General features: G+C 39.9%; 1 protein-coding gene across 3 annotated transcripts in view; it reads left to right on the top strand.

The window, feature by feature from the left end:
* CRYBG1 (crystallin beta-gamma domain containing 1) overlaps positions 1-22,812 on the top strand; it is a 65,525-nt gene extending 42,713 nt beyond the window's left edge. For all 3 annotated transcript variants that reach the window (XM_075087379.1, XM_075087380.1, XM_075087381.1), the window contains exons 14-22: positions 4,066-4,192; positions 4,375-4,407; positions 5,952-6,061; positions 6,325-6,454; positions 10,179-10,318; positions 14,030-14,153; positions 15,329-15,487; positions 18,345-18,507; positions 21,427-22,812. In XM_075087379.1, the coding sequence (XP_074943480.1) occupies positions 4,066-4,192; positions 4,375-4,407; positions 5,952-6,061; positions 6,325-6,454; positions 10,179-10,318; positions 14,030-14,153; positions 15,329-15,487; positions 18,345-18,507; positions 21,427-21,515 (1,075 nt within the window). In that variant the 3' untranslated portion in view covers positions 21,516-22,812. The remainder of the gene's footprint in view (positions 1-4,065; positions 4,193-4,374; positions 4,408-5,951; positions 6,062-6,324; positions 6,455-10,178; positions 10,319-14,029; positions 14,154-15,328; positions 15,488-18,344; positions 18,508-21,426) is intronic.
* Positions 22,813-23,554: the final 742 nt, after the last annotated feature.

The following is a 23,554-nucleotide window of genomic DNA, read 5'->3' on the forward strand; positions in this document are numbered from 1 at the left end:
AAAATTTTCTATCTTTCCTTCCAAGAAAGCAGTCATGGAGTGATGAATAATCCGTTGAGCAATTTCCTGAGCTGTTTAGACTGTAGCGTAGGTGATGTCATTGTGAGCTGTGACAGATTCAGTAAAAGCTTGTCGTAATGTTTTGAAGTAACCTTCCTGGTATCATACTGAAAGTACTTTATTTAAAAAAAAAAAAAAGTAAAACATGTAAGAAGTCCTGAACCTTTCATAGCAATCTTCTAACTACAGGTATCTGGGGTAAGCAGTTATAGCGATAACAGATGATCTGTATTTCCCACATAATGAGTTTGATTGCCCTGCAATTTAAAGGGTATATCAAAGAAAAGAAAGCCTGACACTGCAGTGCGCAGATACTACCGAACAAGTTCTAAGCTAAACTGCATCTCTAAACTGTATGCTGAAGACAGCCTAGCTCTGCTTTTGGGGGGTGAATATTCCATTTTGGGGTAATTGAACGCTAGCTGCATTAAAATTTTCACCTACTGTGTTTCTGAAGAATGTTTCCAATCAATATTTTCATGTTTTTTGCAAAATCCATTGTAAAGACCTCCTGAAAGAAATATCCTAAAGTGATGAGGATTGACGACTTCAAAAAGGAAAATGTTTTGTACTTCAGAGCTTGGCCAAGCATAAAACCCAAGATATTTTGTTCTTCTCCCATTGGGGTGGGACAAAGCCTGAAAAGAGAGGCCTTTCTTTTAAGTAGGGTTTGATGTTTGCTTCCAAATTGGCAGAATTTTAAGTGGTGGAAAATGGAAATACTTACTAGCAACAGGTAACACCCTTTACAAGTTTAAGCAAGTACTAAAATCAACTGTTGTACAATTTTGATTTCCTCTCTGCTTAAAAACTCTTCAAGCATATATTTAATAGTGATTAAAATCACAGGAATTGCTTGGTTGAAATGTGCCTTTTCTTTATCCATAAACATATCAAACTTTTGCCAAAAATCCTGAAAAAGCCCGTCTTTTAGTTGATCCTTTTTGAACTTGGTGGAAGAACTTTTCCAGATTTATTTTTTTACGTAGGCATTTATCTTACTGTGGTCGTGTAATCAGCCTGGTTCTCCCCTAATTTTAAAGTAATTAGTCCACAGTGCGAACTTGGCTGTTTCTGGTGTAAATATGGATAGTGAGATTAAGGCAATTATTAGGTGATGAGCAGTTCATGATACAGGAGCCAGAACGTAGTAAATTTAATGCAGATGCACTCGGGAAGGTATCATGGGTGAAACTAAAGAGATGTGAGGTATAAGAACAAACCTCTGCTGGGAGCTGAAAAGGGCAAGAGCCCTTGGGTACCTTGTGGGAGAACATTTTAAACAGAGCTTCCACTTTCCTCCATCTCTGAACTGAGCTGAACTGAAGTTTGGCAAAACCTTTCAAGGAGTCAGGAAATTAAAGTTTGTAGGTCCCTGGGATACTAGGAATCACAAGCATGAAGGGGTATGATAAAGAACCTTGGTTTTTTTTCTCTTACAAACCGAATTTTATTACCTCCATCCTCTCTGTTAATCATGCTACAAATCTGCAAGTGCCAGTTAACTTCCTGGTCCCTTGTGGTCTATGGGATTAGCATGTATAGGCCAATCTAGACCCACTGCCTCTGTGTAATATTTAAGCTTGAAAGATTGTGGATTGTGTTTCAGACCTGAAGAAGTGCTTCTGTGCCTGAAAGCTTATTTTTTACAACTATGGCATTTGGTTTAATGAAGGTGTTGCCATTTCCTCGGTAGCTGAGAGAGAAGGTCCTTCCAGGACTTCGGTAATCTGTCAAGTCCTAAAATGAGTCTGAGCAGTACAAACAGGGGGATTACCCCTCTCAGCTAAGGTTAAAAGCAGCATGCATGATGAGAAGTGGACAATGTTTTAAAACACAAAGTTAGGTAAGATGAGACCTGGGCTAACCATGGGCAAAGGTCATTTTTGTCTGTGTCTGGGTTCTTGGCTGTTCTTCCAGACCCTGTTTGGCACTGCGCTTCCTAGACATCATATATAGAAGGTTTTGGGGAAAGACACTGTGCTTGTAACAGTGCTAACAATATATAAATAACACTTCTCTCTACATCTCTGGTTCCAGGGGCATGGATGGTGCAAAGGAGTGAAGGTTTCCAGCACTACCCTGCCAGCAACCTGGGATGAGGCTGTTACTCAGCCTAAGACAATTTGTAGGGCTGGGTGTTACAAAAACTGTTGCGTTAGGAGAACTCACTCCCTGTGGGGCAGGGTTGTTTTTGCCATGCTACAGAGCAGTACTTCAGTTTTTGTGGTGCCTGGCAGCTGGGATGTGACTCTCCTGCTCAGATTTGGAGGTGATGTCTTGCTCTCCAGGCCTTTCTGTTAAGTCAGAAGTTGGATTAAGGCAGTGCTCCTTCCTAGGGATAGTCTAGACGTCTGACAGGTTTAGCTGGTACTGAATTCACCTGCCTGTCCTTGATGATGTTATTACTCTCAGAAGTTTGTATGGGCTTCTGAATGAAGCGGAAAAGCACAAATATTTCACCAATAAGCCCTGACTCTAGAAACTCACTAACTGCATGGGCTGACTTGCATGGGAGAGTGGTACTTACTTATTTAAATCCCATTGGTTTCAACATAAACATGTGCAAGTGAGATATGTTGATTACTTCTGTGTTCAGGCTTCTTTTTAAATGGGGGAAATGAAAAAACTCCAATGGAGAGATTCTTAGGAGAATCTTAGGAGAAAACATCTGGCATGTTTTATGATTCAGTTGATATCAGAAACACTTGATTGCAGAAATCTCAGTCAAGTTAAGCTGTCATGCACTGTAGTTGTAGCCTGGCATTTGTGCATTGAAAAAATCTAATGAGTGTCTGCTGAAGAAATTGGTTAAGGAAACCTCATTTCTACAGCTTTTGGTATATGTGGCATACAGGTATAGACACACCTCAGACACTTGGACTGTCTGCTCAATTTACTGTACATACCAATGTCTCTCTGATGAATTACTGTGAGGTGATTTTGAAATGTGCCTTGAAATATGCCTTAAGTAATTAGTGCGTAACAAGTTAGAATAATTGATTACATCTGAGGCAAACCAAGAGATGTGAATAGTGATAAATGTGAATCGCTATATGAGTGTTTGGCATGGACAAATAATACAAAGCTCATACTCTCAGCACATACATGTTGATACAGCTTTATTTAGGTTTGAAGTTATCCCACTTCTTATATCTGCAGAGACTCTGGCATTTGTTCTTGGAATAAAACTGCAGTGTAACAGAATCCAGTTGCTTGACACACATAGATCATTTTATGGTGAATTTAGATGGTGAGAGTTAGCCTCTACTGCAAATGATAAGCTCCGTATCATTTTACTGCTTTATGATGTGAAATTTCTTGTTAGCGTTGAAACTCTGTAAGAAGACTGCACTCAAAGTGGATTTTGGCACAACCTATCACATACTAGTTACTCAACGTATTAGCTAAAATTAAAAGCTGGTTGACTATGAGTAGAAGATTATCTGTAGAACCAGGAACCAGCAAGATGTCCTGATACCTGCATAATGAATGAAACTCAGCTGTTACTCTGGCCAGTTCTAATATCAGCAGTCAAAAACGAACAAAAAAGATGAGTTTAAGAAAGAGCTAGAATGTAATTATGGGAAAGTTTGGGAAGCCTAGCAGTGAAAGCAACAAGTGATGCAGGTTATCACAAAACCAAAGGTAGTGCCGATGCAGAAATGCTTTATCTGGGCTTTCAATATGGAGCTAAGGTTAGAAGAACGCAATAATAGAAAGTTTATTTAATGTGGTAGACTATGCATAGCAAGATTAGCTGACAGCAGATACTTCAGGCTAGAAATAAAGCACTGCAGGGGTAGTTGAATATTGGAGAGATGTATGTGCATGGGCTTTGGAGTATCAGATACACGGGTTTGTTTAGGGTTGTAATAGTGTCACAGTTCGGCACTTGAAGAAATTTATTTGTTCTTACATTAAGACAGTAATGAATATACACATCAGTAGTTTGGAAAAGTAGTGTGACTTCTGCCCATCGCTGTCCTCTTCTGTCTCTCTTAGGTGGGTTGCTTATGAGAATCCTGAGTTTACGGGGGAGCAGTATATACTGGCTAAAGGGCTTTATCCCAGCATTGAGGCATGGGGGGGGAAGAATTGCAAAATATCTTCAGTTCAACCCATCATTATGGTAAGGAGTTCATTTTATACTTGTTCTGCAAGTTTCTCTGAAGTATTTGGAGCTATACTTTTTCTGTCAAATTCAGATTATTTACATTCTTTAAACAATAATTACTATAAACTTTTATGTTTGTTATTTTAGCACTGTTTAAAACACTTTTTTCCCTTTTTTTCCCCTCCAAACTTTTGCAGGATATTGTTGGAAGCGAAAGGGGTAAAGTCAAGGTAGGATATTTCTCTAAGTGCATGAAACATAATGTGTAGTGTCTGTAACGTATAAATAAAGAAATGGCTTTTTGTCTAGTGTAACACCCAGGTATTTGCATAGATGGTTGACTAGTAAGACAAACAGTGAGAACTGCAGGCGAAGGAAGGCTGCTTTTCAGACCTCTTGAGTAAGGCACATTAAGGCCCAAGGAAAGTAGGTTTTAATACATGGCTGCCATCAGAACTTTCTCTGGGCACAGGCAATGTTTGGGTTCAGCAAGTGAGCTGTTTTGGGGTATCGGTGACTGTTGTGAGGAGCTGGAGCTGGAAGCTCCAAATACTGCTTGTCAATAACTAAGAGAAGGAAATGGCAGAGAGAACTTGTCTGTTCAGTGAGTTAACATATTTTTATGTTGGACTGTCTCCTATGTGCAAATACTAATCTGTAGTTATGACAGTGAGGCTAATGGCCAGCTTTTTCATAATTCTGAGCCTTTTTGTGTTTGTCCCTGTACAAAGTTACTTTTATTTTAATTTCGGTCAAAATGGTGAGTATGCCATGGAAGTGAAAACTAGGGAGAAAAGTCTTAGCTGTCTCGTTTGCATTCTTGATTAGTAGCATGCCTTACTGGAATCTCCTGTATAGGGATAATGTATAAACTATGGGGAATAAAAATCTCAAGGCTGCTTATTTTCAGCGATGTGCATGAAAAATTATTTTCATCTGTATATTATGTGCCTATTAAGACCTTATCCTAAGGAGACAAAGAAGTACTGGCTTGTAGTGAAGAGGCTGCATCCCTTGTCAGCATGTTCCTCTTCGGAGAACCCTGTACATGCCCACGCTCGTATCTCTGTTAAGAGTGAATAAAGCTGCTAGGCATGTGATAATGTGAATGACTTCTGTGTGATCAGGGCTAATTATCCTCTAACAAAATTAGCAGGTTTGCTGCTTAGAAGTTTTTTTTCCTCTTTTTAACAAGGACAAAAGACTCTGGGTGACGTATGCTCTGTTATCCTCTGAGCAGAGAAAGAACTGACATGACTGTAACTATAGCTGTAACACATAAAACCCATCTACTCAGGGAATATATACCATGCCTGTTGGCGTGCTGAGTACTTTGCCAAGATTATGCACCATTTATGTTCTGAGAGACAGATAGTTTTCATTTAGTGGGAAGAGTATGTATTTTGGAGATTAAGCAGATTAATAATCTAAAGCAAAACCGTTTATGGCTCTTTACTAAAGGTGTGCCTATTCTGGCCGTTCTGTGGGGATTTAAAAACCTTCCCAGCAGATAGTCTGAGGAGCTATCTTTGTTAATGTTGTTTTAATTATTTCTTATGTTACTGAGTGATTTACAGCCAGAAGTAATTTTTGATATTGTTACCTTGCTGTCTTGAACAAGGAGTGCAGCACTGAAGAGGTAACAAAAAGTATATGTAACTGAGGAAGGCTGGGTGTTTTAAGTATTTTCTAATCTAATTATAGAAGTAACGGCAGAGACATGTTACTGAAGGTCGAAGAATGAATTTTTAAATATGTTTCTAACTTTTTAAAGGTCCAGTTATTTTCAGAGCCTGAATTCAAGGGTAACTGCCAAATATTTGACAAAAACACAAGATGTATTGATTCATTTGCTGTGAAGTCTTCAAAAGTTTTAGATGGCAGGTAAGTTATATTGAATGAATATTGCAAAATCACTAAAATGGTAAAAGTTTTTTAAAAAGCAACCAGCTTTCTAACACCTGAAGTGGTTTCATATATGGGGACTTACAGAGAACAATGCTTTGCATTTTACACATCAATCTTTAGCTTGTCAGGACAAAACATTGTAAATAATGTTTCTGTCTATATCTCTTGCTAAAGACAAACGCTAGCATTGTTTTACTTGCACAGAATTCCTAAGAGGTAATTTCTTCTTCTTCCTGCAGCTGCATAGTGTATGACCAGGAAGAATTCTGCGGTAACCAGTATGTGTTAGAAGAAGGAATCTATCCTGACCTGACAGCGATGGGTTGTTCACCCCAGGCGGTTCTAAAATCTTTACAGATTATAAATATTGTAAGTAAAGCTATTAGAAATGTTGTGAAGTAAAGATCAGTGCACTGATGACTCTGACCTCCCCATTTTTTGCAACAGTAAAAACGCTAGGGCCACACAGACAACAGAGGAGTATTTTTTTGGTTTTTTCCTATGCAGTAGCAGTTAAAAATCCTAGCTGCAGTCAGTTTTTTTGACCTCTGTGTTGCTTTTTCAGAGGAGAGGACATCACAGAAGCAGCTGTCTGGGATTACTGTTCTTAATAACATTAAGGACTTCTGTAAAGAGTCAAAGATGTGTCAGATAGACTCTTTGTTTCCCAGTAGGAAAGACCACTTAGAGTGGGTTGAGAAATGTCAGTAGGACAGCATCAGGAAACATCTGTACTACAGACCTTGTTTTTTGTGTATATTAAAAAAGCAGACTTAACTAAGCAACTTTACATGAAATACATGTAATTAAAAAACACTGTTGCTATCATCAGGGAAATGCAATTTGAGTTAATCACAAAATAATGCGCCCATCTAGATAAAGCAAAGCAACACCCAGTGCCATGTGGCAAAATCAGACAGTGTTGTTGTTATGTGTGGTGGATACAAACTAAACAACATTTACATATTTTGTAACTCATCATTGGTGAGGAATGAGTTTGCTCAAGACTATAACCAATCATTATGATGGATCATGTACAGAATCTTCGAGTATCTTTTAAGACCAAAATGGGGTCAAGAATCCAGGAGCTTACGGCAATATGAAGAGATGGTACTCATTTTAAAAAAGGAGGAGTACACTATTGACTCTCTTCTTTGAATTTGGCAACTTTATTGCACTCCACTGTAATTTTGCTAACCCGTCAGTGATGTAGCAGTTGACGAAGGAGAACTAAAATGTGTCATCCTCTTTCATGTCTCTGGAGCATTTTGATGTACAGTGTAAACAAACATCTGCAGCAAGTAAGTCTGGCTTCTGAGCTCTTTGGCTGTCCAGTAGACAGATCCTATTAAAAAAAATAGAAGTGTTTCTGCCCAGGCTTGGTGGGTGATCACCATGAATTAAAATAGGCTCTTTTGTACCTGTCAATATCAAGTTCTTGGGTTTAAAATGCTTGTTTCAAGCTGGAAGGATCTTCTTACTTTTGGAAGATAATTTGTAGCAGAGACTGTTGTGTTAAAACAGCTAAATGCCAGTTCTGTACATCTTATAAGAACTTAAACTTCTGAAACCTGTTGTAGCCCTACAATTTATCACACTTCAGACTGCAGCACAGAGCTGCATCTGGCTGCAAGTTATGTGCTGCTGCTTCCTTCTTCAGAGGCTTCCTACCTGTAGAGAAGAGAAAAATGGGTTGCTTTGCTCAGTGGTTTATTAGCAAACCAGAATACAGAGAATAATAAGTCAGGTGGAAGTGATCATATTATACCGTTCATTTTTCATAATTTTACAAAAGCTTGAACGTTGTTATTCTAGATACTGGTTTCACCTGTCAGATTTATTTTGGGACCTTTTTTGGCAGAGCCGATCTTAATTCCTCCCCACCATCTGCCATTCCCATAACTTCCCTTGTGATTTTTCTGTGACATTTCTGTACAAGAAGCACCTTTGCTATTTTAATATGTCACATTACTTTACTTATCTAGTTTAACTCCCTTTTGCAGGGATCCATTTCTAAGGGACCATAAAAAAAAGGAAATGAAAGGGATATTTGATAAACTTGGAAGTGAAAGTTAAAAGGGCTTTTGTAAGCTCAAGGTTTTTGGTTTTTTATACCACTGTACCTTTCTTGATTGTGCTTCCTTTGCGTGCTCCCCATGGTTGTGCTGCAGACCAAAAAAGGCATTTTTCTTTCTTGAACTTGCCACGTGTTCTTTTGCCTGAGCATACTGTAAAAACAATTGTGAATGTGGTTTATGCTTGAACTGTTGTGTTGAAAATACTTCTTTTTTTAATGAACTTCTTTTCAACTCTGTGAAATATAAATGTAGATATGCAGGAGCACCAGCTTCGTGCAGTGCAGCACATGGGAAGTAACTGAAAGAAAACTTGTGAGCTGACTTCGCACTTCTGTCTGTGGAGAACATTTTATATAACAGTGTTGCTACTCCATCTAAAAAATGCCCAGAGTGGAAGGTGTGGCAGAAAATTGGAGGATTTCCTTTTCTGTCTGTGTGTTTTCTTTGTAAGTGGATTATTTCTGAAGCATTGCATATGGCTTAAGGGCCTGCTGCCTGACCAGTTGCCTGTCTCAGAGTGCAGGTGCGCAGGTCTGTAAAAGGGCTGAGGGGACAAGAGACACCGGGACATCATCATGGTGCGACTGTTCCTATTGGGCTCTTTACCCGTGATGACATATGACACACTGACTAGTGTTAACATTTCATGGTGGGGATGAGTGTACTCTGATTTTGGAGTAAGCTGAAAGGCCTCTCCTGGCATTTTCCACAGCCTAGCAGCATGCGTTCAATCAGGAAGCATAGCTCAGCTGCTGTGCGATAACATGGACCACTGCTCAGATAATGGTAACGCTCATGCAGCATTGTCATCCAGGCCCTTAAACACCTCAAGGAAGATTAAAGAGGAGTTTAAGGACTGTCTAGAAATTGGTAGACATGAAGTCTTGCCTAACAGAGTCACAAGGAAGTGTGGATATCCACTGCTATGTGTGTATGGAGCCACCTCTGCCTCGGAGGGCCTGTTTCCATGCCTGAGGCCAGATGGGAGTCTGTCGAGTCTTCGCGTCATGTCGGGCGTTCCCGATCCAGTTGATGTGTTTTGAGCATGCTGAACACATGCCAGCAGGAAGAAGCACTTCTGGCTATGGTGTTGGTTTTGTGCAGTCGTTGCTGGAAGACTTGAGAGAAAGGGAGTGGCATAGTCATTTCATCTATGAGCATAAACTGTAGCGCCGGGACACTTGCGCTTAACTGACTTTACCCTGAGGGATTTCAAACCCTTACCTCCCAGCTTCCAGGGGAAAGCTTTAATTATGAGAAGTTATTTCGAGTCCACTATAGGTACCTTGCCGTGAGGAAAAGAGTCCAAGGTTCGTTATCCAGAAGACATTTAAAATTGATTCAGTGGTGCAGGGAGCTTCATGTGGGCAGAATCCCTTTGACACCAGAAGCATTTTGACAGGGAGAAGAATCATCTCCCCACAGCAATTTAGGGGATTCAGATGTTACAGCTTTTGCAGTAACATGAGCCATGAATTTCACCTCAGAAGTATGAATCTTGAAGCTTTTGTCTAGTCAGAGATTGATGTTGCCATAACTTACTATAGGAATTATAAATGAGAGCAGTAAGTGCTAAGCAGTGCTGGCAAGGCTGTTGTCATTTGAAGCTGTAGAAATCAATATTAGCTTACTGTGTGTTTCGGTCTGAAGATGAAAATTCCTACAATAAGTGGGTTTTAGTGCAATGGAAGAGGGATATGGCATTAATTAGAATGTATTTTAAAACATACTTAAGGTATTATTCAGGAATCAACCACAGAGACCTTTGTGTGTGCCTTAAGGAAGTTTTACGTTCCATGCAAGAAGATCCCTTGTGTGTTTTGTATAAAGGCTTTTTATTACTTTCTAAATTTCTTTTAAGTAACCTGTTGCAGAGCAAAAACATTATTCAGGGTCTTTGATCTTATACAATCAAGAAGAAACCTCAGAAATAAAAGGGCTGTGTGGAGTAATCATGTTCACAGTCATCGTCTGGAGTTCTGACATCCTATAAAAGTGTCGTCTTCCTTTTGCAGGAGCTGTCTGAGCCATGCATAGCTCTTTTTGAAAAGGTGGGTTTCCAAGGAAAGAAAATAAAATTCAGTACAGAAATCTTAAATCTCCAGTTCCTGGGATACAGTCCTCAAATAGCTTCAGTTCAAGTCCTTGGCGGCATGTAAGTTTAAAATAACTTTTTGATTCTTTAGAATGATGTACTTATTCAATAGAAAAATTACAGGTGTTAGAAACCAAGGAGTATAAAATTAGAATATCATAATGTGTGCAGTGCATTAATGCAGTTTCTAGTTATAGAACCTTTTCACATCCTGCTTCAAGAACATGCTATCACTGACTGTGCCCTGTGCTAGAAGTTGAAATGAATTTGAGTAAAGCTTACAAGGAAACTGGTGTCTTCTCTCATGCCATATTATAAAAGCCAACTTGCATAGCATCCTTAAAACCAACTTCTGTGGTTTTGGTTTAGGTCTCAATCATAAAAAAAAAAATAAGTTCTGTTTGTGACCTGTGTCATGTCACAACCTCAAAATGTTTTAATAAGTCTTCATGTTCATCCTTTTACCTAGATGTTATGGACACAGTGGTACAATCAGATCATGATCTGGCCCCTTTTGGCATTAGTAATAATCCCTTTTACTTCAGTAATTGGGTCAGAGTCTTGGTTGTAAATCTAGCAGTTAAATTTTTTCAGCTATTTTTAAGCAATTGCGTTCCCTTAATTTACTTTTGAAGAGCGTGTAAAAAAGTAGTCTGTGAAGAAATCAAAAAACTGTCTGGAAGCATTTTGAAAACTAGTGTGTTATCTTTTTCCAGGGTTCCAGCAGATCTGTTAAATTTATCATTTTGTGATTTTTCCTGCTGTTAACCTCTACTTCCAAGATACTTGCCCCAAGTATATGTTCAATTTTTTTTCCTAACTTGAAGAACGTGACTTATTTTTTCATTAATAGGTGCATGTTACTGTTGCTTTGCATTTAAATGTGTTCTTTTGAAGACTTATATTTCCAAGATGTGTGCTAGAGAGATGCTGTTGGATAGCTTAAGACTGCCCTCAAGTGGATAGCTAACACCAGACTGGTAGAGCAAACCATTTTTCCCTATCTGGATAAGCTGGTCAAAGGGTTTTCTTAGGACACTGAACTGACATTTGAAACATAAAGGTCATAGGAGAAGGTACATGCCCCGTATTCTTAAGTCTCTTGAGATTTCAGTATCTTTTACCTTAACCACAATATAGTTGATTCTCACTTTCCATAACATGAAATAACATCAAGTCAAACATAAGATACTTCTTTGCCGAGAACGTGGCTACCATGATTCCAGGTAACGGAGTCATGAATTGTGTGTGTTTCCTATCCAATTAATGTATATGTTTTTTCTGGTTGATAACTGGAAACATGTAGAGTATGATATGAAAATCCTGATTTCATTGTGTCAAAATACGGGTTTCAGAGTGTCCCTGTTCCTACTGCTTCCCTTACTTGAAGGGGTTTTCATCTTCTCTTCCTTTTGCTAAGAGACATCTGTTTATAATTCTCTTAATTTCATACTGGGGGTTAGATGTATATTAGGCTGTGAAAAAGCATCAAAATTAAGGTGAATGTGCTTCTTGTGGATACAGATGACTACTGACAAATCAGAGGAAAGGAGGTAACAGGAAAATGTTCATGTACTCAGAAACCTATGGCTGTTGGACAGTCACAGCAAATCAGTGTAAGAAAACTCAACAAATTGCACTGTATAGCAGCCTGTTTCAAAGTCCAGTTGTAATTCACTGACTGTGCCTGTAGTAGAGAAGCGGAAGTCAGGTTCTGACAGGTTGCTGTCAATGCAATTGTAAGCATGGTTGGATGTGTGCTAGGAAATCTGTTGGATGAGATGCCCATCTACAAGAAGGGCTGGAAGGAGGATCTGGGGAACTACAGGCCTGTCAGTCTGACCTCAGTGCCAGGGAAGGTTATGGAGCAGGTCATCTTGAGTATGTGGCACGTACAGGACAACCAGGTGATCAGGCCAAGTCAGCATGGGTTTATGAAAGGCAGGTCCTGCTTGACTAACCTGATTTCCTCCTATGACAAGATGACCCGCTTAGTGGATGAGGGAAAGGCTGTGAATGTTGCCGACTTAGACTCTAGCAAAGCCTTTGACACTGTTTCCTACAGCATTCTCCTGGAGAAACTGGCTGCTCATGGCTTGGATGGGTGTACTCTTCGCTGGGTAAAAAACTGGCTGGATGGCTGGGCCCAGAGATTTGTGGTGAATGGAGTTAAATCCAGCTGGCAGCCAGTCACAAGTGGTGTTCCTCAGGGCTTAGTACTGGGGCCAATTCTGTTCAATATCTTTATCAATGATCTGGACGAGGGGATCTAGTTTGCAGACGACACCAAGTTGGGTGGGAGTTTTGATTTGCCTGAGGGTAGGAAGGCTCTGCAGAGGGGTCTGGACAGGCTGGGTCGATGGGCAAAGGTCAACTGTATGAGATTCAACAAGGCTGAGCGCTGGGTCCTGCATGTGGGTCACAACAACCCCATGGAACGCTACAGGTGTTGGGAAGAGGTGGCTGGAGAGCTGCCTGCCAGAAAAGGAACTGGGGGTGTTGGTTGACACCCAGCTGAACATGAGCCAGCAGTGTACCCAGGTGGCCAAGAAGGCCAACAGCATCCTGGCTTGTATCAGGAATAGAGTGGACAGCAGGAGCAGGGAAGTGATCATCGCCCTGTACTCGGCACTGGTGAGGCCGCACCTTGAATATTGTGTTCAGTTTTGGGCCCCTCAGTACAAGAAAGACATTGAGGTGCAGGAGCGTGTCCAGAGAAGGGCAACGAAGTTGGTGAAGGGTCTAGAAGCAAGTCTTATGAGGAGCGGCTGAGGGAGCTGGGGCTCTTTAGCCTGGATAAAACTAAGCTCAGGAGAGACCTTATTGCTCTCTACAACCTCCTTTCAGGTAGTTGTAGCGAGGTGGGGGTCGCTCCCTTCTCCCAAGTAACAAGGAACAGGGCAAGAGTAAACGTACTCGAGTTGCACCAGGGGAGGTTTAGACTGGGTACTAGGAAAAATTTCTTCACCAAAAGGGCTGTCAAGCACTGGAACAGGCTGCCCAGGGAAATAGTTGAGTCACCATCCCTGGAAGTATTTAAGAGACGTGTAGATGTGGTGCTTAGGGACATGGTTTAGTGGTGAACTTGGCAGAGCTAGGTTAGCAGTTGGACTTGATGATCCTAAACATCTTTTCCAACCTAAATGATTCTATGATTCTATACAAAATGTTTCCATATGCTTCGTCTCTGTCTTCCCCCTGAGCTTCCCCCCCAGTATTTGGAAAGAAGAAAGGTGTTCTGAAATAAAACCTCTACCAAAATACCCTAGAGAACTTTACCCTGTTGAGTTCCAGTATTTGCTTGTTGCAGCCTGCATCCCTAGTAGTTCTTTCCTGTGTGGGTCAGACCTGTCCAAATTAAGATACAGAACTACTGGTTTTGCACATGCAACAATCTAGCATATACAGCATATGCAACAGACACATATATGCTCCTTGAGGAGTCACAGTACCTCCTGAAAACAGATGATATTTAAAAGTTGGCTTCTCCCTTTAAGGCAAGAAAATACTTTGTTTCATTCAGCTTGTAATTTTTGAATAACGGCTTTAAAACGTAAACTCCAGTGTACTCATCTTAATGTGGTTGATCTAAATCAGGACACAATTTTATTATTTTTGAAGACCTCTTAACAGGAAGGTTATTGGCTTTCCAAAACTAAACACTACTACTTTGTGGGGCAGATTTCTGTTAAACCCATTTATTGATTCCAAAGCAGGATTTGGCAGTAAAAGCATTCTGTCTTTTTTTTTTCTCTCCTTTTTTTCTCATAGATGGATAATTTATGAGCATAGTAATTACAGGGGGCGTCAGATGTTGTTATCACCGAATGAAATTCCAGATTGGTATAAAGTGAGTGGCTATTGTCAGATAGGTTCTCTGAGACCTTTACTGCAGGTGAGTAGGCTCTGACATGAGATTGTCAAGTAGTAATTTATATTTTGTAATGGAGTTGAGGGAATATTATACAGTTGGAAGCAATGTTACTGTTCTGATGCGTGTCACAAGCTTCAGCAATGGCAACTGTGTAAAGAAATTGCTTTACGTTTCACTTGTAATAAAAGCTATTTGATTATGCTACATGGCTTTGCAGTTCTACTGCTTAAACTGTTCATTAAGCATACTTTAAACCAAAGTATAGAAGACAGCATACAATTGGCTAAATTATTTTAATAAATAATGGCTATACTATATATGAATTATTTTGTTTTATAATTAGTGCCCAAACTGTTCAGTGGCATACTGTCTGCACTATCTGCGTTATTTTTCAAGCAACAAGAAAACTGGTCAACAAAATTGGATACTTCAATTAGTAGTGATTTTGTGTTGATTTAGGGGGAAAGGTTCTTCCCTGCTTATTATTTGGCAGAATAATTTGCAAATCTAATGCAAAACTTATTCTCACGGTGTCCTTTTCATTTGCTGCTCTGAAAAAGGACCATGTGATTTGGTCCAGTGCTGCAGCAGTCCTGTGAGCTTTAACATTTGAGGTTCTTGCTGAGCTGTATTTTATTCAGGAAACAACTTTTTCTAATTCACAGACTACCTGTACCTGTAACCAAATGCATTTGCTTGCTGTCATAGCGTTGTCTTTGTATAGCCTTAAGCAGAGTTAGGAATAATGCATTTTGACTGCCCTGGCTGAGAGCTTGTCTGAACAGAAATGTTAATGTGTAACAGGCCGCAGCATGAATGTGCAGCGTAATACTTGCTGCCAGTGAAATAAGCAGCACTGCATAAGTGCACCTTAATGAAAGCTAAGAGCCTCTATACAAGAAGTTAGCAGAGAGAAGTTAGTGCTGCTCTCAGTTAAAAGTTCTTAGCTTTCCACTGTGTGTTGATCTCAGTGCATAGGAAAGCCTAAAACTCTCCATGCAGAATGGTGAGTTCTCAAAGCTTGGCTTGTCCTAGATATTTATGGACTTTGGAATTAAATTCTAAAATAGAAAAGTTAAGCTTTCTGAAAGGGAGGCACGGGGTTCAGCACTGCACAGTAATTGCTCTGAAGTTAACCAGAGCAGGATGTGTTCTGTGCTGAGACTGTGGTTAAAGAGTTCTGTTGTTTTCTGCAGAAACGTGTGTACTTCAGGCTTCGAAACAAGGAAACGGGAAAATTCATGTCAGCTGATGGAAACTTAGACAATCTGAATCTTCTCAGAATACAGGTTGCAGAAGATACAGACTCAGATGACCAAATCTGGGTTTATCAGGATGGATTCATAAGGTGCCGGGTGAGGTTCAAGTTCAATGTGAATTTTCTCTTTTCCTCTCCAACGTAGGGCTTTCTGAATTCAATTCCTACTGTATCATCTTATTTGATTTTATGGACTTATTCTGTTTCAGCTGTAATATAATTTTTGTAGGGGTTTGTGGTTGTTTTTTTGTTTAATTGAACTCTGGCTTTTTCAGGTGATACAAACTAGTTGTATGATACCTTTTTTGACAGCATTGATTTTGAGAGATTTTAGTTATGATTAGTTATGATTTACTTTTCCCATAAACAATAGTAGCCTCATAAGTACAATCAACACCAGCAGATCATTGTCTTGCCCTTCATGAGCTCCTTCCACTCTCATGCCTTCTTTCTCCACAGTGAAAACACCACAAAAGTGTCAAAGCAGGGACACCTTTTAAAACGCAGACTCTTCCTGATAATATTTTGAACTATGCATACCTTGTGGTAGGTCAATTAGTATAATGTAGGTTATATCCTCTTCTGCATTCAGGCAAGCTTAAAGATAGAATCCTACTCTTTTGGTTGGGGTTTTTTGTTTGTTTGTTCGTTTCTGGTTATCCCTGTATTTGTGAATTCATCCCTTTTCCATTCCTCTGTGCAAGTTTCCAAATGAAGTCCTACTTTTCTCACAGTCCATAAAACTAATCATGTGTGAATTGTCATTGAGGTGAGCAGAGGTATGCGCAGTTCATAATGTTTAAGCATGAACAGTCTTAGGTAGGGATGCGGGCCAAAGACAATTAAGTTACTTTTAATGCTGTTAAACAGCTTGACTGCAAAGAATCATGTGAACTTTTTCTATAGGATTGTATAACTTCAAAGGAGCTATTTATAACTATGTCATCTATGCTGGAGGGAAGAATCTTACTGTTAATAAGCTAAGGCATTGTTTGGACATGTTTACAGGACACATGCAGTCGTAAAAGGGATTTATGCAGACAGCAAAATGATGCAAAGTAAGCTAAAAGCTTTAGTATCGCATACAAAAGACTTCTCTCTTGACAGTGCCTCTCGGACGTTTCACTGAAAGTATTCATATCGAGACAGTGTGGTGTTACATGGCTTTGGATAAATGCTCGTTTTTTGTACCTGTATCTCATAAAGCAGTTTTTCTGTGCACAGGGAACTGTGCACATGGCTCGTGCTGTATAGCAGTCGGGTAGCTTAGTGGGGCGTGCAGGCTGGCAACATTGATCTTAAATGACTGAACTCTTACAGAGCTCTGCCATCTTTCTGTTGAAGGGCAGTAAATGTATTTTGCACAAAAAATTGGTTTTCACCACATTTTAAAAAGCATATTAAGCTCGTGGGTGGGTAGGTACGTGCACGTAGGCAGACATAGGGCATTGGAAGAACTCGTGCCTTTCTTCCGCTAAGCTTAGGTCATCTCACTGACTGAGTCATGGTACCTTGAGGTGTGTCTGAGGTTCTCAAGGAAGGGCTGTTTTAGGTAGGTGGGATAACCAGTAAGCACGATATGGAAGTTACTGTGCTCATTTTGTCAGAAACAGATATGAAGAGCAAATACGAATTCAGGTCTCCTTACTCTTCATGAGTTTCTTGGAGATGGGTGAAGTAGTAGCCTAGTGGACCTAGTGTGTAAGCTTTGAGTCTTCCAGGTCTTGCTAGAGAACATTTTTTAAATACAGATGATAATTTCAGAACTGGAGAACTAAACTGACTTACTTCAATTCCAGGTAATGATAGTAATAAGTACTACTTCTTCAGAACTGTATATTTAATAATTTAGGGCCATATCAACAATGGCAGATGGGTGTTTGTTTAATCTGCTGCTGGAGTCCATTTGGAAGTTAAAGGTGGCTTATGGTGATCTACTGAAAATCTCTGTTCACACAGGATAATTAACTGTAATGTATTACTAATACAGCCTTAATACTCCTTTCAAGTAAGCTTGATTTTTGCCGTTCTTTTTTTAATCATAAAGACAGCTGCAGAGTTTTGAAATCAAGTAATACAAATGACTAGGAAAAGAAAATAGAACAAAGAACAAATTATTATTTTGATACACTGTGAAATTCATATACTTAATACTGTGCCATTATGTCCTTTACCTCAAAAGGTTATTGCAGAGCTAGAAACGATTAAAGAACAAAAAAAGGATGCGCAGAGGAGGTGGAGGGCTTCTGTGCAAGGAAGAGACAAGATAGCTACGACTTCTTAGCCTGCAAAGGGGGGTCAGTTAGACAGATGATGTGATTGAAGTCTCTCCAAACATAGCGTGAACAAGACATCCCTTAAAATAAAGGAGGGGAAGGGGGGCGGGGGTGTTGAGGAGAGCATTAAATAAAACTAATAGTTGCCTATCAAATTGTTTTTCATTTTTCTCTTCTAACAGTAGCAGTTCAGATTTGGACCTGCTTACCACAGACGGGTGTTCATGTAAAGGGGTTACACTGATCTCAGTGGGTAGTGACTAACAGATGCACATACGGGACAGAAACCGTCCGAGTATTAAAGGTACCAGCTCTGGGCTGGAAACTGGTGTAGACTGGGAGAGATTACCAGGAACACACTGCATGTGAGAGCAGAGTGAATGTAATCTTCCACGGCATCTGTTATGGGCCACTGCTAGGGGCAGGTGCTAACTGAACCTTTGATCTGATACAGCATGGTTATTTTCACATTCTTATGTAGTGGAGACTGTCAGTAGAAACAGGAACAAAAGGAAAAATAAGTAGTCTTGAATTTGGGGCAAAAATACATTCCTTTAGGGAAAGTAGTTCCTAGATTCTGTTCTCACCTGCTGACATCTCTCCTATCTGATTGAAAAAGAGTGGATACTAGAATTAAGGCTGTTTTGAGTAATTGCTGTTGCTTTTCTGATGATACAGATGGCAGAGGACTGCTGCTTGACAATTGTTGGAAATCTTATAACTCCTGGCTCTAAACTTGGTCTGTCATTTGAGCGGAATGAGGACAAACAATATTGGCATATTAGTCCCGATGGCAGGATTTATAGCAAGATGAAACCCAAGCTGGTTTTAGATATCAAAGGTAAGCAAATGTGTTATCTCATTACATTGTGTCTTAATTATATGGTATTTACAGTGGGATAGGCACTAAACGTGCCTATAAATTAAGGATGGTGTTATAGTTACTTTAATCTGGAATCCAAAAAGACCCGATCAGCTAGTCTGACCTCCTGAATTATACAGGCCCTAGGACTTTGTTTCATTTTTTCTACACAGAGTTTAATAACTCACAGTACTTGCTTATCTTGTATTCCCAGTGTCCACTCACTGCAGATATCCTCAGTTAATTTTACGGGGCACTGGGTGATGTGAATCTAATTACTTAAAATGCTGAAGCAAGAAAAACCTAACTTCTCATTAACTTTAATTTGTATAGAGCAAATTTTCTTATATAGTAGTTGTAGATGCAAGAGCTAAAGGATATTAGGAGAGCAAAGGCAGGCTTGTACACTGATGTGATCAGATGCAAGAAGTTTTTTCATTTGTTTATTAATGGCTATACCTTTATTGCAAACATGAGATTCTGCCATAGCAGCCTAAGGTCTGTGCGCACTCGATGCATGTTTTACAGTCACTTTTGTCACAGCAATTTGATTCATGTTGAAACTGTTTCTGAGCTTTGTTTTCAGTTTCTGAAAAGGTCTGAAAAAGCAACAAATGGCGTGATTAGCAGAATTAGCATAATCCGATATTCTTGCATAACCCTGCATTTTTTGGGTGGGGGGGAATAATAATTTCCCATAGCTGTTAATATTTTTTAGCTGTTTTAAAATTAATTTTGCATTGTTGCTGGGACATTAATTACAGCAATTACACAAAAAAACCCAACAACCAAAAAAACCTAAACCAAAAAATCAACACATTCCCCCCCAAAAAAAACCCAAAGCAAACAAACAAACCAAAACAAACAAACAAACAAAACCAAACCAAAACAGAGAGTCAGCAGTCAGCACGTTAGACCTATAAAGGAAAGGGCTATCAGAACTGTGAGAAAGGGTTATCTAATGTCCGACCATAATACAACACTGGCACAAATAATCACAAATTCTCTTTACTGCCATAAAAAAGCTAGTGATGATTAATAAGAAACTTACCAAGACTCCAGCTCAAGGGAGAGTCTTTAGTCACAATGATTCTGCATACCTTTTTCTAAAGTCGGTTCTGAGTTCACCAGACAAACAGAAATACTATTATGCTGCCTTGTCTTCAGTTAATCATATTAAAAGCAATTATGTATTCTGCATTTATAATTTAGAACCTCACAATGGATAGGTCTGGTGATTAAAGCATAGATGCACTCTTAAGTTTAAAAAAAAGTAAATCTGTATGGTAAACATGAAAGAGTAAGTACATTTAGCTTGTATTCGAGAAAGCCTAGTAGGAACATTACCTCTTTCTGCCAATTCTGCTGATCCATTCTTGACCACAAATTCAGCATTAATGAATTCTTCAGCAAATGAATGCAGTTGCTCAGCCGTGCATGCCACCTTGTGGATATACTGGTGTAGCACAAAGCTTTGTCCAGAGCATGCCTCTATCAAAGTAAATAGTCTGTGTTCCACTGGTAAAAATCCCATCTTATCCCATTATAAAACGTTTATGTTCTATCAGACACCGCATACAAAATATTTTTTGCACTCACAGCAATAACTGAGCTACATGGCTAATGTTATTTTTGGTAGCTGCTGGTTGGTTTTGTTTAGTTTTTTTCCTGTGGGAGTATTTGATCTGGTATTCCCTTCTTTCCCCTCTTTCTGAAGAACTTGCAAGTGTTTCTGCTCTGTATCCCTACTACATTTTAGTAATTGCCTCGTGATGGCAAGGAGAGAAATCATGTTGGTGTTAACCTTCTCAGATACCTTTCTGATCTGGGACAGGAGCACCAGAAAGCCTCCCCCAGATTCCCGAAGTGGAGAACAGCTAAGGGGCTTGAGACGGCATTTCCTTAGTATAAAAGAGCTGCTCTTCAATGTGCCTGCCCATGCAGCACTCCAGGTGCCTAGCATATTTCTTTCTGAGATCTGCTAGAATCCATATTTGATACATTCATCGTAAGCTTTCAGCTGCCAGGCTTGTCTTTTGCTCATTCGGGGCAGGTGAGGCTGTCAGGGTGCAGAATGAAAGGCGGTGCCTATAGGAGTGTCCTCGTGCTCTGTATAAATGGTTGGCTTCCAGTGGGAATACTACCTGCTGTTGCAGATGTGTTGTACTACAGGAGATGCACGCGTCCTGCGTTTCTGCGGTACGTACTAGGTCTGAGAAAAAAAAATCAGTTTTGACTTTCAGCTCTAGTTGAATGTTTCTTTGCTTCTGAGTTTGTCAGGATACTAATGGTGCTCTTCTACGGGAACATGTCTGGCATTGCATCACGTGAGTAAATGAAGCCCCTCTAAGAAGGGGTTGTATTTTGCCCGTGGAAAGAGCTGAACATTGGGAGAGATTCTGTGTATGGTGACTTGTGATGCAGCTGGTCAAAATCCAGGATTATAATGGCAAAGAGTAGATGAGTACCAGACCTTACCCCTGGCGTGGTCATGCTCGTATTGTCTGTTAGCAGCAGGACTTATTTCATCATGTAAACATCATCTTTAGAGCAAAGTGACAACTGACAACTGTTGAGGGGAAACTGAACAGCTGAGTTTGACTTCTGGGAAGTGACGGTCATAAAGGAGCTACCCTGACCGTATTGCAGTGTTTCCTTCTTTTCCCATCCAGGCTGAAAGAGCCAAGGTACTGAACTACTGAAGGGGTGGAGAAGAGCAGGCAGGCTCCCTTGATTCATAATGAACTCCAAAAGCAGGCAGTGATGAAAATGAGTTTGTCTTTTCAGTGCCCTGGGGAGAAGAGAAACTGGCTACACCAGCACTTGAGAGAGTTGCCCTGAAACCTACAGTCTCTTATTTCAAAGATAATCTACAGTCTTTGAAATTTTTCTTTACAGGGGGCGCACAATACGATCGCGACCATGTTGTTGTCAACACATTCAGCGAAGAAAAGTTAACGCAGTGTTGGGAACCACTAGTTGTATGAACCCAAATGAGCAAAGATGGTGTTTGGATTAGCCGTTATTCCAGACACTAGAATTGGCACTGCCATCTCTGAAGGATACAGGATCAACAAAGAGAGTTTTGTCTTTTCTTCGCAATTTTTAAAAGAACACGGCAACAGAATGATTTCACCTCAGTCTGAAATTGTTACCCCTGTAAAAGCCTGTCTCTCAACTTTTTTTTTTTTTTTTTTTTTTTTTTAAAATCATCACAACTCACTGTGAGATAGAGAGTGGTAGTATGCCTCAGGCTAGAGGGGAAGAACTAAAGGTAAGAGAGGCCCCGTAAGTTACAGCTGTGTCAGTGAGTAGTTAATCCAAAATAGTCAATATGCATAATTTTAAATTATTTTTTAAAGTTGGGTTTTGTTTGTTGTGTTGTTTTTTTTTTAAGCTGAGAGAAGGGCTAAAAAAATAATTAAAGCTTATTTTATAAAGGACAGGAGTGCAGTGTGTATGTGGGTATAGCAACTTGGACCTATGGGCTGTAGTATAGAGAAATATTCACTACTGGAAACTAATATATTTGTTTCACTGGACCAAATTTATGTTTACTGAAAGTTTAAAGACTGCTAGCGCACAGCACATCCAAAGAATTTTTAACATGTGGCTTCAAATATAGTTAGTATGCTGATATAGTTAGTCCTAAATTAAGAAAAAAATCTAGATTTTCTCTTGCAGAGATGATGTAAATTAGTAGATGTTTGTTAGAAAAAGAGAGGGCTGGCAAAAGGATGCATCAGAATGTGAAGAACTTGCCCATCTTCTAGGCTGCCTAACTTTTTGAGTTATGGGTATTTTACTTCTTTGCCAAGTCAAATTTTGACCTTTTAAAACAGTTCCAGTAAGTATAGTCTTCCAGAAAACAAGAATTCTTAGGGAAAGTATCACTAAAGAAGGCTGCAACAGCACCTAAGTGCTGTGGTTACTAAGTTTTTCAGCTGCTGCCTGTTGGATTTACCATGGAGAATGCCAGGCTGCCAGGTGTTTCTGGTGGCACTGGAGAGCAACGGCTGCAGTGGGCTGCAGGCTCCCAGCTGCTGCTGGGCAGGAGTGTCAGGCTGCTCTAGCAAGGGGCACAGCCAAGCCTGGATACGTGCCCAGTGACAAGGGCTGTGCCCATTCAAAGAAACCGCTACTGGTTTAGTAAAGAGCTCGTGATAAGTAAAACACACCAATGACTGCAGGAGGTTCTTCTGTTGCCCTGCTCTTCACCTGGTTTTGTTAGTTTTCCTTAATAAGGTTGGCAAAAGGGTAAGATACAAACGAAGTCTTGTACTATGCTGCTGTGTTTTGTTCTGGCTTAGACCAGTGTTATTACAAGCTGCTCCTAGGAGCATCCAGGCCTTTGTCTTGCATAGTAAGTCTGTTTAACATTTTCATTACTATTGTATTGCCTCAAAGGATACTGGTGCTTTTATTGTTACCACCCTAGAGGAAGTGCCTTACTGATTTTCCTCCTTTTGTACAGACATACTGAAGTTTTGTTCCTCTGAAATGTGCTGCTTTTAGTTCTTCATAGAAAATGTGTTGTCATTAGTTCCAAACAGTGGTACTTTGTCATATTGATGTGTTCTTGCTATATATAATATAGCATTTTAAAAATAAATTTAAGTTAGGTAACTTTTTATCGAAATTATTTTTAAAGGTTGAAAGCTGACATTTTACAGTTAGTTTTGCTTCTGTCTCGTGCCCTTCTCTGTCTATAACTCCTCCACGACAGCTAGCTACTGAGGAGTGAACACACGGTGTCTAATAGCTGCAGGCTCTGAGGAATGGATGCTTCTATACAAGCATGCGTTCAGTGCATTTGTGCGTGGGGCCACAACACTGCTGCTTCTGTCCCCTGGTGGAAGTGCTGCATGAAATGGTGTTTCCCTCACCGTAGCTGCACCACAGTAAATGCGCAGTCCTCAATTAAAAGGTTACCACTTTCCTTCGATCTACCCGCATAATTGCAGCGGAAGTCACGCTGTAGCCCGTCTCTGGCAAAACGGTAAGTTTAAAAACAGACCATCAGACA

The sequence above is a fragment of the Phalacrocorax aristotelis genome, chromosome 3 (assembly GCF_949628215.1).
Source record: "Phalacrocorax aristotelis chromosome 3, bGulAri2.1, whole genome shotgun sequence".
In the NCBI taxonomy this organism is placed as follows: Eukaryota; Metazoa; Chordata; class Aves; order Suliformes; family Phalacrocoracidae; genus Phalacrocorax; species Phalacrocorax aristotelis.